The following is an 18,934-nucleotide window of genomic DNA, read 5'->3' on the forward strand; positions in this document are numbered from 1 at the left end:
CTTGACTGTGTCCTGACAGTCAAGTGTCTTGCTGCTAGGAAACCCGGGTTTCTCAGTATTACTGCCCACAATGCTGCCTGCCTGCATCTAATTCACTTGCTGGTTGCTCACTCTGGTAAAATTAAATCATGTTAATCCATCCCTATCATCTGAATGCTGGAGGGGATGCTCAGAACAGACTTCCCACCTCCACATGGAGTGGTTGTGGCATTTGGGATTCGATTGTAAATCTGAGATAACTAACCAGATGGTCCCAACACAGCCTGTGTAACTCTTATTTCTGTTTTCACTGGCTCCTCCATAAATATCTTCTTTACTACCTCTTGGTTGCAGCCATATCAATAATAGCTGGAGCCTGGAAAACACCCCCTGGTTTTTTCGACTGCAAATTGGTATGGGCGCATTGGATGGCTGACTTTCATTGAAAGATTAATGCACGATACCCAGAAAGCGAGGGTCTAAACGACATCTAATCAATTTGACATGGTACAGTGTCCATTCCTGACATTCCTAAATGCTTCTCCCGAGGGTTTGTGTCCTCCCATGACCTACCCTGAACTTTGGAGAGGCTATACCAGATAGCTGTTTTACTTCCCTGATTTCTGCGCTTGATACTTCTCTCCAGACGCATGGAAATAATATACTGTAATCACAGAGCATGAGAGACCTGCAACTGTTTGGTTTGTTGTTGTTGCTCTTTATTGTATTGTGATTTCCAAATTCAGCAAACAAACCGCCCATCGTTCTTTGCACCCTTGGGGTTTTGCCAGTAGAGAAAGGGCAATGAAATAACAGTAAAAAACAGGGGTGGGGAAGAACCTCAGTTCCAGTGGCTGAATTCGGCCCTTCAAGCCCTCTCTATGTGGCCCTTGGGACTCTCCCTAGGCAGCACACCATTCCCAGCCACACATCCTGCTGCCCCTGGTTTGCATCTTCCTTGAGTGTTGTAGCCCGCCTGGAATGTGTCCTTGAACTATGATAATTCCTCTTGCTTCCCTGGGTGAAGGACAGAGAGGAGTTTGTGAATGTGTATAGAAACTAGCTTGCTGTGCAAAGGTGGGGTCTACATTCATTGCTCTGACCACTATTGCCTCTTCCACCCCCATCGTTCTACCCGGACACTGAGGTCCAGCACCGAGGGCCTTCTGGCAGTTCCCTCACTGCGAGAAGCCAAGTTACAGGGAACCAGGCAGAGGGGCTTCTCGGTAGTGGTGCCCGCCCTGTGGAACGCCCTCCCACCAGATCTCAAAGAGAACAACAACTACCAGGCTTTTAGAAGACATCTGAAGGCAGCCCTGTTTTGGGAAGCTTTTAATGTTTGATGTATTATAGTATTTTAATTTTCTTTTGGAAGCCGCCCAGAGTGGCTGGGGAAGCCCAGCCAGATGGGCGGGGTATAAATAATAAATAATAAATTATTATTATTATTATTATTATTATTATTATTATTATTATTATTATTATTATTATTTGTATGTGGCCCTGGAAGGTTGTCCTTGGGCTGAGAATGGTTCTTCACCTCTGGCATATATGGAGAGCAAATGGGGTGACTTGACTCAGCCTGCAACGCTTTTAATCACTTGACCTTTCTTTCCCCTTTCGCAGGATGCCCAGGGATGTGGGATAACATTACCTGTTGGAAGCCTGCCTTTGTGGGCGAGGTCGTCTTCGTCAAATGCCCAGCACTCTTCACAATGGTGAACTTCGATGACGGTAACGTTGCCTGAATCTTCGTTGTGCTTGTGCCGTACTTTTGCCAAACGAGAGCTTTGCTCCTTGTATGGTGGCCTGGAGTGCTCAAACCAAGCAAGACGCAACTGTGCACAGGCATAAACATGCTGCAACAACACAACTGTCAGGGGCTGGGCAGAGGAGGAATGGTGGAGACCACCTCCCCATCCTGACTCTTCCAGGGAGGAGGAAGTGGAAGACAGTATAGATTTACAACAGAGGTTTGAGGGAGGTCACAGATCAGAGGCAGAAGAGGGGGGAAAGCTGGGAAATCTTGGGAGAGCCGGAACAACACTTGGCTGACACGTTGTCATTAGAAAGCATCCCAGACCCTCCATCTCCCAGGAGCTGGCAAGCCTTGAAAGTAGGAGAGCAAAGAGCTCAAAGACAGAGGGGACATAGCAGCACCCGTAGAAGTGATGAATGAGGAAGTGGGAGAGACGGGGGTGGAGTTTCACTTGGGACAACACCATTATCCAAGAGGCTGAGTTCTATAGCTTCTCTCTGTGAAAATAGAAATAAAAAAGGACTGTAAGAAACTTTTCATTGTCTTTATACTTTCCTGATCAACCAGCTGGGAGCTGCTGACAGCATCATGACAATACCTGAAACACTAAGACAATGGTTCTCAAACAGTTGTTGTTGGACTACAACTCCCATTATCCCTGACCACTGGTCCTGCTAGCTAGGGATGATGGGAGTTGTAGTCCAGCAACAGCTGGGGACCCAAGTTTGAGAAACACTACACTAAGACCTAGGATTAATCCAAGGCCAGTATTCACAGAACGTGTCCTGGGAAAGGGCCATAGCTCAGGGGTAGAGCTTTCGATTTGCCCACAGAAGGTCTTGAATTCAGTTGCCGGGATCTCCAGGTAGAACTGGGGAAGACTCTTCCTGAAACCCTGGAGAATCACTTCCAGTCTGTGTAGACAACACTAAGCTAGATGGAGCAATGGTCTGACTCAGTATAAAGCAGGTTCCTTTGTTCCTGATCAGGATTAGATGATCCTTGAAGTCCCTTCCAACTCTACAATTCTGTGATACTTTTGCTGCTGGTGGTGGTGGGATTTCAAAGCTATGGTACTACTAACCTGAGTGTATGCTTGTGAAATGTGGACCACTTATAAACACCATCTCCAACTCCTCAAAAAATTCCATCAATGGTGTCTCCAAAAAATGGTACACATCACTTGGGAAGACAGGCAAACTAATATCAGTGTACTGGAAGAAGCAAATATCACCAGCAATGATTCTTCAACATCAACTTCGTTGGACTGGTCATGTTGTGCAGATGCCTGATGATCGTCTTCCAAAGCAACTACTCTATTCCTAACGTAAAAATGGAAAGCGTAATGCTGGTGGTCAACAAAAGAGGTTTAAAGACTGTCTCAAGGCAAATCTTTAAAAATGTAGTATAAACACCGACAACTGGGAAACACTGGCCTGAGAGTGCTCTAGTTGGAGAACAGCCTTCACCAAAGGTGTCATGGGCTTTGAAGACACTTGAACTCAGGATGCAAGGGAGAAACGTGCTAAGAGGGAGGCATGCTTGGCAAATCCACACCATGATCAACTCCTGCCCATAAACCTATGTCCCCACTCTTGAAGGACGTGTGGTTCCAGAATTGGCCTCCACGGTCACTTACAGACTCATTGTTAAAACCGTGTTTATGGAAGACAATCTTACTCGGTACGAGGGATCGCCAAAGAAGAAGAAGAAGAAATCACCCCATCAGCTGCTTTACGGATGTGCATATGTACAGTGGTGCCCCGCAAGACGAAATTAATTCGTTCCGCAATTTTTGTCGTCTAGCGAATTTTTCGTCTTGCGAAGCACGAAATCCCATAGGAATGCATTGAAAATCAATTAATGCGTTCCTATGGTCAAAAAAAGTCGAAACAAAGCCAAATTTGGTACAACAACAGTTTATTAACTGCTCTTTAATGTCACACATACTGTAAAGAGCAGTTAAAAAATTGAAGGGAAAATAAATTAACTTTATAAACAAAACATGTCTTTGTTTTTAGACAAAGGAAACAAAGCCGCAAGACGTTTTCGTCTTGCGAAGCAAGCCCATAGGGAAATTTCGTCTTGCGAGGCAAATCGAAAACGGAAAAACCTTTCGTCTAGCGAGTTTTTTGTCTTGCGAGGCATTCGTCTTGCGAGGTACCACTGTACAGCAATTATACCTCACTCTTCAGCCAAAAATGGGTCTCAGAGTGGCTTGCAGAAATCAATATTACGACAGTCCCTGCCCTTTAGCTGTTCGTTCACACCAGGCCGAAATTCGGTTTTCGAAGGACAAGGCCAGAATCAATTGCCTCTTTTTTTTTTTCTTTTCCTTGATGAGGGCAAATCATGAAAGAAAGTAATATTTTCTATCCCGACCGACAGCTGGTGAGGTGGGACTGATCCGCAGATACAATCGCCAACATGTGTTACATTTTTTTCTTATCAGTTCCTCTCTGATAACCAACAGCAGGCCTGGAGTCTCCATGGCAACGGCTGGGATCTTTTGAAAGCGATGAGCAGGCTTGTTACCCATGAGGCCGGCGGCTCCGGTAACATCAATCAAAGCCTTGGAACGAAAAATAAGCAAAATATATAGAAACTAGTCCAAGGAACAAGAGGAATTTGACGCAGAAGAGGAATTGGGTCCAGAACTAAGGCACCACATTATTTGGTGCCTTTGTCTATTTTTAAAAGCAGGGGTGGCTAACCTGTGGCCATCCAACTTTGGCTGAACTACAACTCCCATAAGTCCCAGCTAGAGCATGGCACATGGTGAGGGATGATGGGAGTTGTGTGTTATGGACTGGTTGGACGCAGAGGAATGGTGGGAAGAATTAGCTGGGGAACCCCCATGGGGAGAAGGCTCAGAGTCCAGGGACTGGTGGTGGGACAACAGTGAGTGATCAGAGGGAGAAGACAGGGAATAGGAGGAACTGGAAGCTGACTGTGCTGGTCCTAGTTACAGATAGGTAGCTGTGTTGGTCTGCCATAGTCAAAATAAAAAAATTCCTTCCAGTAGCACCTTAAAGACCAACTAAGCTGCTGAATTGCAACTCATTACCAAACTTAAAACCATGGAGAGACCTGGTCTGAACAAAGACACTGGATTCTTATCTCATTACACATGACTAAGCCATTTTTCACCTTCTCACCCCTTGCCTTTTCCTGTAAGACCTATTGCAGTCATTAAGAGTCGTCAACAGGCTCATCTCAGCTATCTGCCAATCTCCCATTCCCACCACCCTTCTGAGTAATACCCCTCCCCACCTTCTCACTATATAGAAGGGTCTGGCAACTTCTGTTTCAGTGTATCTGAAGAAGTGTGCATGCACACGAAAGCTCATACCAAGAACTAACTTAGTTGGTCTTTAAGGTGCTACTGGAAGGAATTTTTTTATTGTGCTGGTCCTGAGAGTCAACCGTGTGGCGAGGTCTGAGTCCAGTCCGAGGTCGAGGGTCTGGTATGGAGGCTGTCTGTCAAAGGTGGGGTGGGGTCCAAGGCAGGGAGTCGGGCAAGGTCAGGAACTCTGGCAGAAGAGCAGGACAGGGTGCAGGCAGGAACAGACTACCAACAATGTTGCTTCCGCAACCTGGGACTGGGGCTGACTGGCTTTTATCTGCCCCAAGGCATAGGGCAGCCCCGGTCCACAGGTGACTCGCCTTTCCTGACCTGGAGGCGAGCACTCCTCCTGCGGGAACTTAGTTCCCTCCGCCTCTCTGCCCTGAGCCTCTGCAGCTCAGGAGAGGCTGGAGGGTTACCGGACCCAGAGGCAACCTCAGCTTCCCCTGACGGGGCTGAGAGTGGAGCACCTGCAGGCAATGGGTCCTCCATCACCTCAGGAGCCAGAGCAGACTCAGTTGGTGCCTGCACCTGAGGATCCAGCACAGGTGAGGACCCTTCAGGCTCATTCCCCAGCCCCGGCTCAGCTGGTTCTGGAGGCAGGGACTTTTGTGCAGGCTGGGATTCTTCAGGTTCAGCCTCTGAGTCCGAATCCCAGGCCATCACACTGATGAGGTAATGGGGCTTAGTGAGCAGGGAGAGTCTGTGGCAGAGAGAAGTCCAAAATCAGAAACAGAAACAGGATAGTGGGAGGCAAGGCCAAGAGGCAGAGATGAGTCAGACTGATGAGGACGCATGGATGTCTCCCCCTCCTGCTGCGACAAGCTCCCCTCCTCCCTGGTCTCCCAGAACCAGGAGAGGCATGAAGAGGGTGGAGGAGAAGTCAACTTCACATAAGCATAGTCTCAGATTGCTTGGGGGGAAACCCTGAAGAGGAGGAGACACAGGTAAATCTGGGGAGGTGGGGACCTTTAGTCTCTGCAACTGCTTCATGGGAGCAAGACCTGACAAAGATGAGTTGCTGTGCTCATTAGGGCTGACGCTCCTTTGTGGATTCTGTTTGGTAATAAAGAGAAACTCACTCTGTGTGATTTTCTGCTGCTCATTGTAGTCCAGGAATGTCTTGGGGCCCACAAGTCGGCCAGCTCTGTTGAAAACAACAGCAGCAGCAGCAGCAACCACCCATATTGGCCATCTTCCTAGAACATTCCATTTGAGGTTCAGACGTTCCAAACCCAATGAAATATTGCTGTGTGTGACCTTCAGGCCTATCTATTTTCAGGGAAGTCGTTCTTCTCTCCCTCCCACCCCTTGAGAGTTAAGAAAGATTTGTGAAAACAAGTTCTTCTTGTCAAAAAGGGATGAAGGCACATCTGTAGCTCATGACACAGGACTTGTCACCTAAATAACGCACTGTCACCGGTTCCTTTTAACAGGAGATGGCAGTCCCTGGCTCTCACTCTCTCTGTCTTGAGCAAGTGTGACAGTACCCTGGCATCCTCATCCTCATTAAAACTGCTTCAGGAGGGGGTCTTTCAGAGCATGAGGCATCTTGGGAGAGGGAAGGCTTAACTCTTTCCTTGCTCTCCACTTCTCCACCCCAAATTGCTCCCCAATGCCTCACAGTTGAGTGGTTTCAAACATTTACATGTGGCGCCTTTGCAGAGGCGGTTTTAGGATCGCTGAACCAGGGTGGTACCAATGGGCACCGTACTGCAGGGGGCACTGCAACAATGCTTTGTAATGGAGCACGAGAGGCGGGTGGCACTGAATTTTAGCATCACGCAGGGCACCGCTGAAATTTGAGAGCCCAAAGTCCACCGCAGGCCATTCCTTTCCTTCACCCCAGGATGTTCCCCTGGCTCTCTCCCCAGTTTCAAGTTAAGGGGGACAGCTAGGGCTGAAAACTCTTGGTGGAGGTGATAGGGATGCTTGCCATGGATGTAGCCAGTGTGGTGTAGTGGTTAAGAACGGTAGACTCATAATCTGGTGAACCGGGTTCGCTTCCCTGCTCCTCCACACACAACTGCTGGGTGACCTTGGGCTAGTCACACTTCTTTGAAGTCTCTCAGCCCCACTCACCTCACAGAGTGTTTGTTGTGGGAGAAGAAAGGAAAGGAGATTGTTAGCCGCTTTGAGACTCCTTCGGGTAGTGATAAAGTGAGATATCAAATCCAAACTCTTCTTCTTCTCCTCCTCCTTCCTGTGTTTGATGTTTTCATTTGTTGAAAGCTGCCCAGAGTGGCTGGGGCCACCCAGTCATATGGGCAGCATATACGTAAATTATTGTTACATTGTCATTATGTTGGGCACCTTGTGCACCCTTGACTCACAGAATCATGGAACTGTAGCCTTGGAAGGGACTCAGGTGTCATCTAGTCCAACCCCCTGCAATTCAGGAATCATGGCTAAGTCATATGATAATCATGTATTTTAAAAAAGATTAGAATAGAATCATAGAATCATAGAGTTGGAAGAGACCACAAGGGCCATCGAGTCCAACCCCCTGCCAAGCAGGAAACACCATCAGAGCACTCCTGACATATGGTTGTCAAGCCTCTGCTTAAAGACCTCCAAAGGAGGAGACTCCACCACACTCCTTGGCAGCAAATTCCACTGTCGAACAGCTCTTACTGTCAGGAAGTTCTTCCTAATGTTTAGGTGGAATCTTCTTTCTTGTATTTTGGATCCATTGCTCCGTGTCCGCTTCTCTGGAGCAGCAGAAAACAACCTTTCTCCCTCCTCTATATGACATCCCTTTATATATTTGAACATGGCTATCATATCACCCCTTAACCTCCTCTTCTCCAGGCTAAACATGCCCAGCTCCCTTAGCCGTTCCTCATAAGGCATCGTTTCCAGGCCTTTGACCATTTTGGTTGCCCTCCTCTGGATGTGTTCCAGTTTGTCAGTGTCCTTCTTGACCTGTGGTGCCCAGAACTGGACACAGTACTCCAGGTGAGGTCTGACCAGAGCAGAATACAGTGGCACTATTACTTCCCTTGATCTAGATGCTATACTGCTATTGATGCAGCCCAGAATTGCATTGGCTTTTTTAGCTGCCGCGTCACACTGTTGGCTCATGTCAAGTTTGTGGTCAACCAAGACTCCTAGATCCTTTTCACATGTACTGCTCTCAAGCCAGGTGTCACCCATCTTGTATTTGTGCCTCTCATTTTTTTGGCCCAAGTGCAATACTTTACATTTCTCCCTGTTAAAATTCATCTTGTTTGTTTTGGCCCAGTTCTCTAATCTGTCAAGGTCGTTTTGAAGTGTGATCCTGTCCTCTGGGGTGTTAGCCACCCCTCCCAGTTTGGTGTCATCTGCAAATTTGATCAGGATGCCCTTGAGTCCATCATCCAAGTCGTTGATAAAGATGTTGAATAAGACCGGGCCCAAGACAGAACCCTGTGGCACCCCACTAGTCACTCTTCTCCAGGATGAAGAGGAACCATTGATGAGCACCCTTTGGGTTCGGTCAGTCAGCCAGTTACAAATCCACTGAGTGGTAGCATAGTCAAGACCGCATTTTACCAGCTTCTTTACAAGAATATCATGGGGCACCTTGTCAAATGCCTTGCTGAAATCTAGGTAGGCTACATCCACTGCGTTCCCTTCATCTACCAGGCTTGTAATTCTGTCAAAAAACGAGATCAGGTTAGTCTGACATGACTTATTTTTCAGAAATCCATGCTGACTATTGGTGATCACAGCATTGCTTTCTAGGTGCTCACAGACTGTTTGCTTAATGATCTGCTCCAGATATAATATAAATTATTACATTGTTGTCAATGGTTCTCCTTCTTCCCTTTTTACCCTCTCAACAACCTTGCAAGGTTGGTTCAGCTAAGAGACAGTGAGTGGCCCAAGGCCACTCAATGAGCTCCATGGCCAAATGGGGAGATTTGAACCCTGTCTCACAGGACCCGACCCAAAACTTTTAACCACTACACTTCCATCGCCCATTTGTATCTGATAGTTGTCACTTGATGGTGCTTGACCCCCAACTGAGGATTTTCTCTCTTATTCACTGGTTTCTTGGGTAAAGTGGAGGTTCTGATCCTTGACTGTAACTGCTTTGCATGGCGTGGGGTATTGCGGATGAATAACGTGGCCTCTGGGTGTGATCTTCTGTAAGCCGCATGGGAGACGTGAGTTTGTTGTTCGAAGCTGCAAAGTCAGCATGCGGTGAGCAACTGCCCGACAATTACGTCTACCAAGAGACTTCAGGCAATTGGTATTGACGTTGATGGTCAATGAAGAGTAGGGTGAATCCAATTAAACTTCCAGAGGCTAAATGTATCAACCCAAATCAGGCTGATGGAGAAATACTAAAAGCTCCAGATGCATAAGCAGCATCTTTCGGAGCACTTCCCTTCTCCGGGAACCGAAATCTGAGTGACACGGAGGAACAGACCAATGCATTGTTACCTGAGTAGCGTATTGGCCCGAATATAAACTGCACTCCCCCCCCCCAAAAAAAAATCCAACCGTGAAAAGTTAAAGTGAGGCTTAAATTTGCGACCTTACAAAAATTGGCTTTTACGATAACACTGCTGAAACAGACATAAGGACCAAAAAAATGTTTTATTGCTGATTTGTGAGCTTGAGACCGTTGTGCAGTCAATTCTAATGTCATTCATCACTTTCCCTGTATTTTACAGTGCAGTGTTGATTTTTTATTTGCATTTACGGTGCTACGAACAGGTGTTTAACCCATTTGCGGGTCCTCTCTAGTAGCCATAAGATTTTCTTCTACATTTGCCATTTACGGGTGTGAGTGCCTGCATAATTTTAAGGGAGCAGCTTATATTCGGGTATTGTCTTTCTCTCTCTCTCCCCCCGCCCCCTGAATTTTAAAGGTGCAGCTTATTTGCGGGTGCGTCTTATATTTTGGCCAATATGGTAGAAGGGGAATGAACATGATTGAGACATAGAGATTCATTCACTTGGGGGTTTTCAAACTTCCTTCTCTCAGGGTATTTTTTCCACAGTCACCTGTCTCCCAGGGAGTCCTACCACCAGTGGCATACCAAGGTCAGGTGGTACCCGGTGTGGAAAATTTCTTGTCACCTCCCGCCCCCCACTGAAATCTAGTTGGACTCTCAAGAGACTGTGATCTACTCACAGTATAAAAAGATTGGCCGTGATCTACCCATTGTCATTGCAAGGAGAAAGGATTTTTTTTTAGGGTTGTAGGGTTTGTGTCCTGAGTGGAGAGAGCTTCTGTTTCTCTCCTTTCCTCCATCCTCTACTTGTTTGCTCTCCTGCCTCCTTCCCATCCCTTCCCTGCCTGCATGACTCCTCCATGAACACACAAGACGTAACCAGCTGTACTTTTGAATAAATAAGGTATACTATTCATTGTCAAAGCAGAGACATCACCTTGCTGACAAAGGTCCATATAGTTAAAGCTATGGCTTTCCCAGTAGTGATGTATGGAAGTGAGAGCTGGACCATAAAGAAGACTGATCGCCGAAGAATTGATGCTTTTGAATTCTGGTGCTGGAGGAGACTCTTGAGAGTCCCATGGACTGCAAGAAGATCAAACCTTGCCATTCTTAAGGAAATCAGCCCTGAGTGCTCACTGGAAGGACCGATCCCGAAGCTGAGGCTCCTATACTTTGGCCACCTCATGAGAAGAGAAGACTCCCTGGAAAAGGAAGACTCCCTGTTGGGAAAGATGGAGGGCACAAGGAGAAGGGCGACAGAGGACGAGATGGTTGGACAGTCTTCTCGAAGCTACTAACATGAGTATGACCAAACTGCGGGAGGCAGTGGAAGACAGGAGTGCCTGGCGTGCTCTGGTCCATGGGGTCACGAAGAGTCGGACACGACTAAACGACTAAGCAACAACAATTCAATGTATCAAATTGTCTCATAAAGTTCAACGAAAAAGCAGAAGACCCAGTGGATCAGTTCATTCCACATGAAGGGTTGTTACAGTTCCACAGAATCCTTACATAGAGTCTAAGACAAGGATTTCCAGGATATTAGCCTTGCTTCACCATCCTAGGCTTCACCTGTAGAACAGGCTCCTATTACAGGATAGTGGATCTTATAGCATAGTAGAGCCTGTTCTACAGATGAAGACTTCTTGTGGATTATTGGACTCTTCGAACAGATAGGTGGAATAGATACTTTTACATGTACGGACCTTATGCATGAATTGACTAGAGAATGAACTCATCCACTGGGTCTTCTGCTTTTTTCGTTGAACTTTATGAGACTTCCTTTGTAATCCACAATTTGATACAATGAATAGCATACCTTATTTATTCAAAAGTACAGCCGGTTATGTCTTGTGTGTTCATTGAGTATGTTTCACGTAACCATAGGTTTGTTGTCGTTGTTTTGCATGACTCCTCCAGCAGCCCAGGATCGCGCGGCTGTCAAAATGAAGTGGCAAAAAGCGGCGAAACTAACCCCCCCTTCCCCCAACGGCTCACAGTGGGTGGGAGTCGTGGGCGTGCGGTGTGCCGAATGCCACCCCCCTCAGAGATGACACCGGGGTGGTCCGCACCCACCTTGCTCTGCTCCTGCCTACCACACACTGAAGAGAACATAGGCAGCAGCCTTAAACTGAGAGATTTGGTCCACCTAGCTCTCCACTCACCAGGGTTTTAGGAAGGAAGCCATATTCCTTCTCCTATGTGGGGGTGCCGGGGACTGAAGCTCTGCCGTCGAGCTATAGTCTTGCTGGGGTGATGTTCTAGGCAAGCCTTCACCAACCTAGTGCCCCCCAAATGTTTTTGAACTACAGCTCCCATCAGCTGGGACCTCTCTGCTGAACCTACCTCACAGAACTGTTATAAATAAATAAAAATGTACGAGGGAAAGGATCGTGTATCACACCTTCAGCAGGTAAATGGAATGAAATGGAATTTTAGCTGTAAGCTCCCTTTGAGTCTCCATCAGGGGAAAAGACCAGTAATAATAATAATGGAAACTGTGACAATGATCAGGAACATACCAGAGAGTAAATTCTATTGAACTCAATGGGATTTAGTTCTGAGGAAAAATTAATTAGGATTGCAGTTTAAAGCTGTACAGTCTTTACCCAGTTACCTGGGAGTAAGCTCCATTGAATACAGTGGGACTTACTTCTGAGTAGATATGTAAAGGCTTTCAGTGCAAGGCTCCACTTACAATACAGTCGTACCTTGGTTCTCAAATGGAATCCGTTCCAGAAGTCTGTTCAGCTTCCGAAAACATTCGGAAACCAAGGCATGGCTTCCGATTGGCTGCAGGAGCTTCTTGCACTCAACTGGAAGCCATGTCAGATGTTCAGGTTCCAAAGAACGTTTGCAAACCAGAACACTCACTTCCGGGTTTGCGGCATTTGGGAGCCAAAACGTGCGAGTACCAAGGCGTTCGACAACCAAGGTACGACTGTAAAGGAATAAATATTTTCCTTCAAAATTATAGGAAGGGCTTCATGTTGCAGCTTCACTGTTTCCTCCATTTGGGGGAGATATTTATTTTTAAGGAGAAACAGGGCTCCATTTTTGCACCTACACACACACACACATTTTCAATTGTTCAGCGAAACATGGAGAGGAAAAGTCGGACGTTCTGGGATCAAATCAGAAACCACGATGGCTTCTGTAATTCCAGGACTGTCTCTGGAAAATTGGGACACTTGAAGGGGATACATTTGGCCTCTGTGCTTGAAGTTTCCCTATCTCTGTTCTGAAAAATGTGGAGAAATAAAATGGGATGCTGTTCATTGCCTGGTGGTCTCCATTGCTTGGTATCTTATGCAAACTTGCAAACAAGGCCAAAAACATCCTCTGCTTTAGAAGCATGTTGCTGGAGAAGTTGCAGTATGGAGGGCAAGCTGTCTGCAGGAAAGGTGACCCACCGTTGCTAATATTTTCACTGTTGTTGTTGTTGTTTAGTCGTGTCCGACTCTTCGTGACCCCATGGACCAGAGCACGCCAGGCACTCCTGTCTTCCACTGCCTCCCGCAGTTTGGTCAAACTCATGCTGGTAGCTTCGAGAACACTGTCCCACCATCTCATCCTCTGTTGTCACCTTCTTCTTGTGCCCTCCATCTTTCCCAACATCAGGGTCTTTTCCAGGGAGTCTTTTCTTCTCATGAGGTGGCCAAAGTATTGGAGCCTCAGCTTCAGGATCTGTCCTTCCAGTGAGCATTCAGGGCTGATTTCCTTCAGAATGGATACATTTGATCTTCTTGCAGTCCATGGGACTCTCAAGAGTCTCCTCCAGCACCAGAATTCAAAAGCATAAATTCTTCGGCGATCAGCCTTCTTTATGGTCCAGCTCTCACTTCCATACATCACTACTGGGAAAACCATAGCTTTAACTATATGGACCTTTGTTGGCAAGGTGATGTCTCTGCTTTTCACTAAGGAGAAGCAAATAAAACCGAGTGCTTTTGGAGCAGCATGTAAGAACTGCCGCCTTATGGCTGAGCCAACAAAGTTTTTTAAAAAAATTAATCATGATTTGAAAATGAATGAGGATCTGAATCTACTTTGAGTGGAAGAATACTGTGTGGGGTTGGGAATTCAGGGCACCTTGAAGTCCAGACCAAACACTGGCTATTTAGGAGCTCCCTGCAACACAAAACGTATCATCAGAAAATCCGAAAAGTCCACAGGGCCATCTAGCGGCTGAATTAAGCACAACAAAGAAATATGTTCATCATTAGCATCTTGTGCGGTGCAATGCAGTTTCAATGGGATTGCGCTGGGCATTCCTTTAAAGTCTCTCATTATGAAAGCTGGGCCTATTCCATATGCCACCGCCACCTCATCTGACTCCCGTTACATGCTCACATCCAGAGAACACAATAGAGATGTGAATTTGTGGGGTAGGGAATGGCTGCATCCATCATCTGTAGCCCTGCACACATCATTAGACTATGCCCTCCTTCATCCTTGACCATTGGGGCTGGTGGGAGCTATAATAATATATAATAATATATTATTTATACCCCGCCCATCTGGCTGGGTTTCCCCAGCCACTCTGGGCAGCTTCCAACCGAATATTAAAAACAATCCAGCATCGACATTAAAAACTTCCCTAAACAGGGCCACCTTCAGTTATCTTTTAAAAGTAAAATAGTTGTTTATTTCCTAGGAGGGCATTCCACAGGGTGGGTGCCACTACCAAGAAGGCCCTCTGCCTGGTTCCCTGTAACTTTGCTTCTCGCAATGAGGGAACTGCCAGAAGGCCCTCGGCGCTGGACCTCAGTGTCTGGGCAGAACGATGGGGGTGGAGATGCTCCTTCAGGTATACAGGACTGAGGCTGTTTAGGGCTTTAAAGGTCAGCACCAACACTTTGAATTGTGCTCAGAAACGTACTGGGAGCCAATGTAGGTCTTTCAGGACCGGTGTTATATGGTGTCGGTGGCCGCTCCCAGTCACCAGTCTAGCTGCCGCATTCTGGATGAATTGCAGTTTCTGAGTCACCTTCAAAGGTAGCCCCACATAGAGCGCATTGCAGTAGTCCAAGCGGGAGATAACCAGAGCATGCACCACTCTGGTGAGACAGTCTGCGGGCAGGTAGGGTCTCAGCCTACGTACCAGATGGAGCTGGTAAACAGCTGCCCTGGACACAGATTTGACCTGTGCCTCCATGGACAGCTGTGAGTCCAAAATGACTCCCAGGCTACACACCTGGTCCTTCAGGGGCACAGTTGCCCCATTCAGGACCAGGGAGCCCCCCACACCAGCCCACCCCCTGTCCCCCAAGAACAGCACTTCTGTCTTGTCAGGATTCAACCTCAATTCACTAGCTGCCATCCATCCACCAACCGCCTCCAGACACTCACAGTTGGAGTCTTCAAATATCTGAGAATAGAGCAAGCTTGTTTTCTGCTGCTCTGGAGGGCAAGACTCAAACCCACGGCTTCAAGAAAGGAGATTCCAATTAAATACCAGGAAGAACTTTCTTACAGTAAGAGCTGTTCGGCAGTGGAATGGACTCCCACGAGAGGTGGTGGACTCTCCTTCCTTGGAGAGGTTGAAGCAGAGGTTGGATGGCCATCTGTCATGGATGCTTTAGCTGAGATTCCTTCATTGCAGGGGGTTGGACTAGATGACCCTCAGGGTCCCTTCCTGCAATTCTCTGATTCTAATATTGGAAAGTCACAAACTGTTTACCGGGAGCCTGCCATACACACACAGTATTATTATTTATTGAAGTAATGAAGTATTTCTTAAAGTAAAGCATGGGGATTCTTGGCCATTACGATTTAACCATATGGGATTTCTTCTCTCTCTCTCTCTCTCTCTCTCTCTCTCTCTCTCTCTCTCTCTCCCCCCTCCCCGTACAGGCTGGGATGTGAATAGCTTGGCCTACGCGCAACCAGGTAAGGGCAAATTCTGGTATTGCAGGAGCTGAAAGAGGCATTGGCCTACTCAGATTTTTCAAATTCCACGGATCTGCTCTTTGGGGTCCGGTGCTGGTAGCTGGACTCTTCAGGCACCTTCTGGGATCTATAACCCTGCAAGGAGAGCACTCTTGACCCCTCCAGGGCCTCTTATGTGCCATACCATGTTTGCATGCCCTCCCTGAGCATGCTAAGAGAGAGGGACTAGATATCCCCCCCCCCCGTGCCTTGGGCTCACCTCCTGGGCAGCCCCTCTGCAATGGGGCCCGGAGGGAGAGGGCAAATAAATGGGGACATCAATGAGGAGGGAGGATCTTCCAAACCTGGTACAAAAATAATGGCAGATTTGAATTCCTCACACCTCAGAAAAGCCACATTTTAAAGACCTTTCGTTGAAGAAATTTGCAAACATAAAGTTTCACCCCCTAAATTGGCATTCCCTAAGTGGGACCTCTGACCTTTCTGTGGCTGAAATATACCGTTTTTTCCACTCTATAACACACACCCGATCCTAAGACGCACAAAGATTTAGAGGAGAACAAGAAAAAAAAAACGTTCTCTCCATTTCTGCTCAGCGCCTCTCCAGCAAAGCGGGAGGAGAAATGGAAGGGGCTCTGTTTCTCCTGCCGCTTCGCTGAAGGGGCGCTGCGCAGAGAGGAAAAGCTGTGCAGCAGCTCTCCAGCGAAGCGAAGCCAGGAGAGCAAGAGGGATCGATCCCTCTTGCTCTCCTGGCTTCAGCGAAAGCAACGCGAAGCCTCCAGAGCACAGCAGGAGCGCTCCCGCTGCGCTCAGGAGGCTTCGGGCAGCTATCCCTGAAGCCAGGAGAGCAAGAGGGAAAGTTGTGCAGCCTGCATTCGCTCCATAAGATGCATATACATTTTCCCTTACTTATAGAGCAAAAAACACAGTAGTCTATCGTCGATAAGAAAAGTTCCACAGGTTGAATTGCTCACTTCTTCCCTCTGGCCCTGTCCAGCATTGGCATGTGGCTCTTGGATAGTTGCCCATGGAGTAATGCAGCCCCCAGGCTTAAAAAGGCCCCCCACCCTTGAACTGGAGCCCACTTCATCAGATACACGAGCCTCACCGTGGCAACTGGGTCTACATGTGGGTGTTGGTAGGGAGTTCACATGACAAAGAAATGCAAAACAGCCCGGAGACAATGGCATTAAAGCTTAAATATGTGCAGAATATATTTCCAAGAGCTTATGCCGTAATAAATTTGCCGGTCTGTGAAGATGCCACGAGACTGTCATTTTGGCTGCAACGTTGGAACGCGGCAGACCCTCTCAATGTTCCTTAAAGGTTCTCCCCAAACAAAGTTGCTCTCTCTCTCTCTCAAGATGACATTCTCATGGTAGTCGCCCTTCTTTTGCAGGTGAACTCGAACTCCTGGACAATGCAGACGAAATTCTAGGTAAGGGAAAAGAGACTGGGTGACAGTGCTTTGGCACCCTCTGAACTGGGAGACGGAGAGAAAGGGATTTGAAGCTGAAGCTAAATGGATATTAATTTCCTAATCAATTCTAATTATAGTGGTACGCGTGGCAGCCTATTACTGTGCATGGTGTTATGAAAATGTATTCTCAAGTGCTACCATCTAGCAGGGACATAATTATACATTATACTTATTGCCGTAACAACAATTACTGAGCGACGTCAAAGAACAGACGCACACTCCCCCCTTCCAGCCCGCAACGCTGCCATTCGCAGCGACGTCTCGAGTGGGAAGCCAGTGCGTGGCAGGGAGTTGCGCATTGCGCCAACGAAGCTCCTGGAAGGACCCTGAGCACTGTACACTCTTCTGGTGCTCAGAGAGCTCAGGAAACAGTGAAACCCAGATCACTGTGGAAAGGCAAGAGCGGTGTCAGTCTGAATACTCTGCGTCTTGCATCATTCAGACCACAATGTGCTCCACACGAGGCCATGTTGCAATAGGACATGGAAGTGATGTCAGAGAATCCCTTCCGCCCCTTTTCTCCTCCACCCAAATGAGCCACCTTGTCCCCACGATTGAGGGGGCCAGCCCACATGACATAAGCATGGCCAATGCAGAATTTTAAGGGGTCCCTCCTTAAGGGGTACCTCATTCCCCCACCATCTCCCATCCAACACCAGTTCTTGAAAGCACTTACTCAACCGAAGTTTTTTGCTATACAGTGGTACCTCGGGTTAAGAACTTAATTCGTTCTGGAGGTCCGTTCTTAACCTGAAACTGTTCTTCATTATATTATACCAATTAACTCTATGCTCTATGTAACATATTATATTGCGGGGATTAGTCAAAACATGTTAAAGGTTTCATATGGGAACAATGTTCTTTTAAATATAATCTATAGTTATCCCAGTCTTTATTGAACTTTTGGATTGTCTGATTCCTAATTTTCCCTGTCATCTTTGCCAATTCTACATATTCAAACATTTTCACCTGTCATTCTTCTTTTGTTGGCAAAGTCTCTCCCTTCCACCTTCTAGCTATCAACATTTTCGCCGCGATTGTTGCATACATAAATACCCCCCTCAGCTACAATAAAGCATGTTCAATTCCACACTCACCAAAGTCCTGAAGAAATCCAAAATAAATTCTAAATCACTCTGAGAATAAATAAATCCTCTTTCACAGGAAGAGAAATCTTTAGAGAACTTAGAGGACAGGTTTCACCACAGCAATAGTATCAACAGTACCAATAGTGTCTCTCTTGCCATTATAAATGTAGGAATACGGTCCAAGCTCAATGCAATTTGCATTTAAAGGTAAATCCACCTAATTTGTAATTTCGAAAATAATTTATGAACCGAACCCCAACCATCCCTCGCAATTTGCACTTCTCCGAATTTTGCAGCGCCGTTCTCCAGCCTAGCAGCCTGTAAAGTTTGCATAAAACAACATGTGTTAGTAAAAAATAGCAGGCAAATACATCGTATTAGGGAATATTGTGTTTGCAAAAATATATGCATTTGGTGAAATCGGATGCAAAGGAGAAATTCGCATTAAAATGCTGGCAAATTTTCCTAAGGACATTAAAATAAAAAGGAGCAAGCTGGCCATATGGTGAAGTGTAAAAGTTTTAGGTAAAGGTAAAGTTACCCCTGACCATTAGGTCCAGTCATGACCGACTCTGGGGTTGCGGCACTCATCTCGCTTTATTGGCCGAGGGAGCCGGCGTACAGCTTCCAGGTCATGTGGCCAGCATGACTAAGCCGCTTCTGGCAAACCAGAGCAGCGCACGGAAACACCATATACCTTTCCGCCGGAGCGGTACCTATTTATCTACTTGCACTTGACAAGCTTTTCAAACTGCTAGGTTGGCAGGAGCAGGGTCCGAGCCACAGGAGCTCACCCCGTCGCAGGGATTCGAACCGCCGACCTTCTGATCGGCAAGTCCTAGCCACAGCGCCACCTCACAATAAAAGAGAAGGCAGTAGTGATCCCTTTGCATTAGAGCATGTGTTCCACTGGCAGAACATTTACCAAAGATGTTCCAT

The 18,934-nt window shown here is 46.9% G+C and overlaps 1 protein-coding gene across 9 annotated transcripts in view; it reads left to right on the top strand.

The window, feature by feature from the left end:
* Positions 1–18,934, top strand: part of ADCYAP1R1 (ADCYAP receptor type I) — a 391,549-nt gene that overhangs the window by 87,425 nt on the left and 285,190 nt on the right. For all 9 annotated transcript variants that reach the window (XR_014000755.1, XM_081163732.1, XM_081163737.1 and 6 more), the window contains exons 4-6: positions 1,606–1,713; positions 15,392–15,427; positions 16,827–16,865. Coding sequence is in view for 8 of the 9 variants with exons in the window: in XM_081163732.1 (XP_081019858.1) it covers positions 1,606–1,713; positions 15,392–15,427; positions 16,827–16,865 (183 nt within the window). In the remaining variant the exon portion in view is untranslated. The remainder of the gene's footprint in view (positions 1–1,605; positions 1,714–15,391; positions 15,428–16,826; positions 16,866–18,934) is intronic.

Source organism: Podarcis bocagei, assembly GCF_964188305.1.
Source record: "Podarcis bocagei genome assembly, chromosome: 12".
NCBI lineage: Eukaryota > Metazoa > Chordata > Lepidosauria > Squamata > Lacertidae > Podarcis > Podarcis bocagei.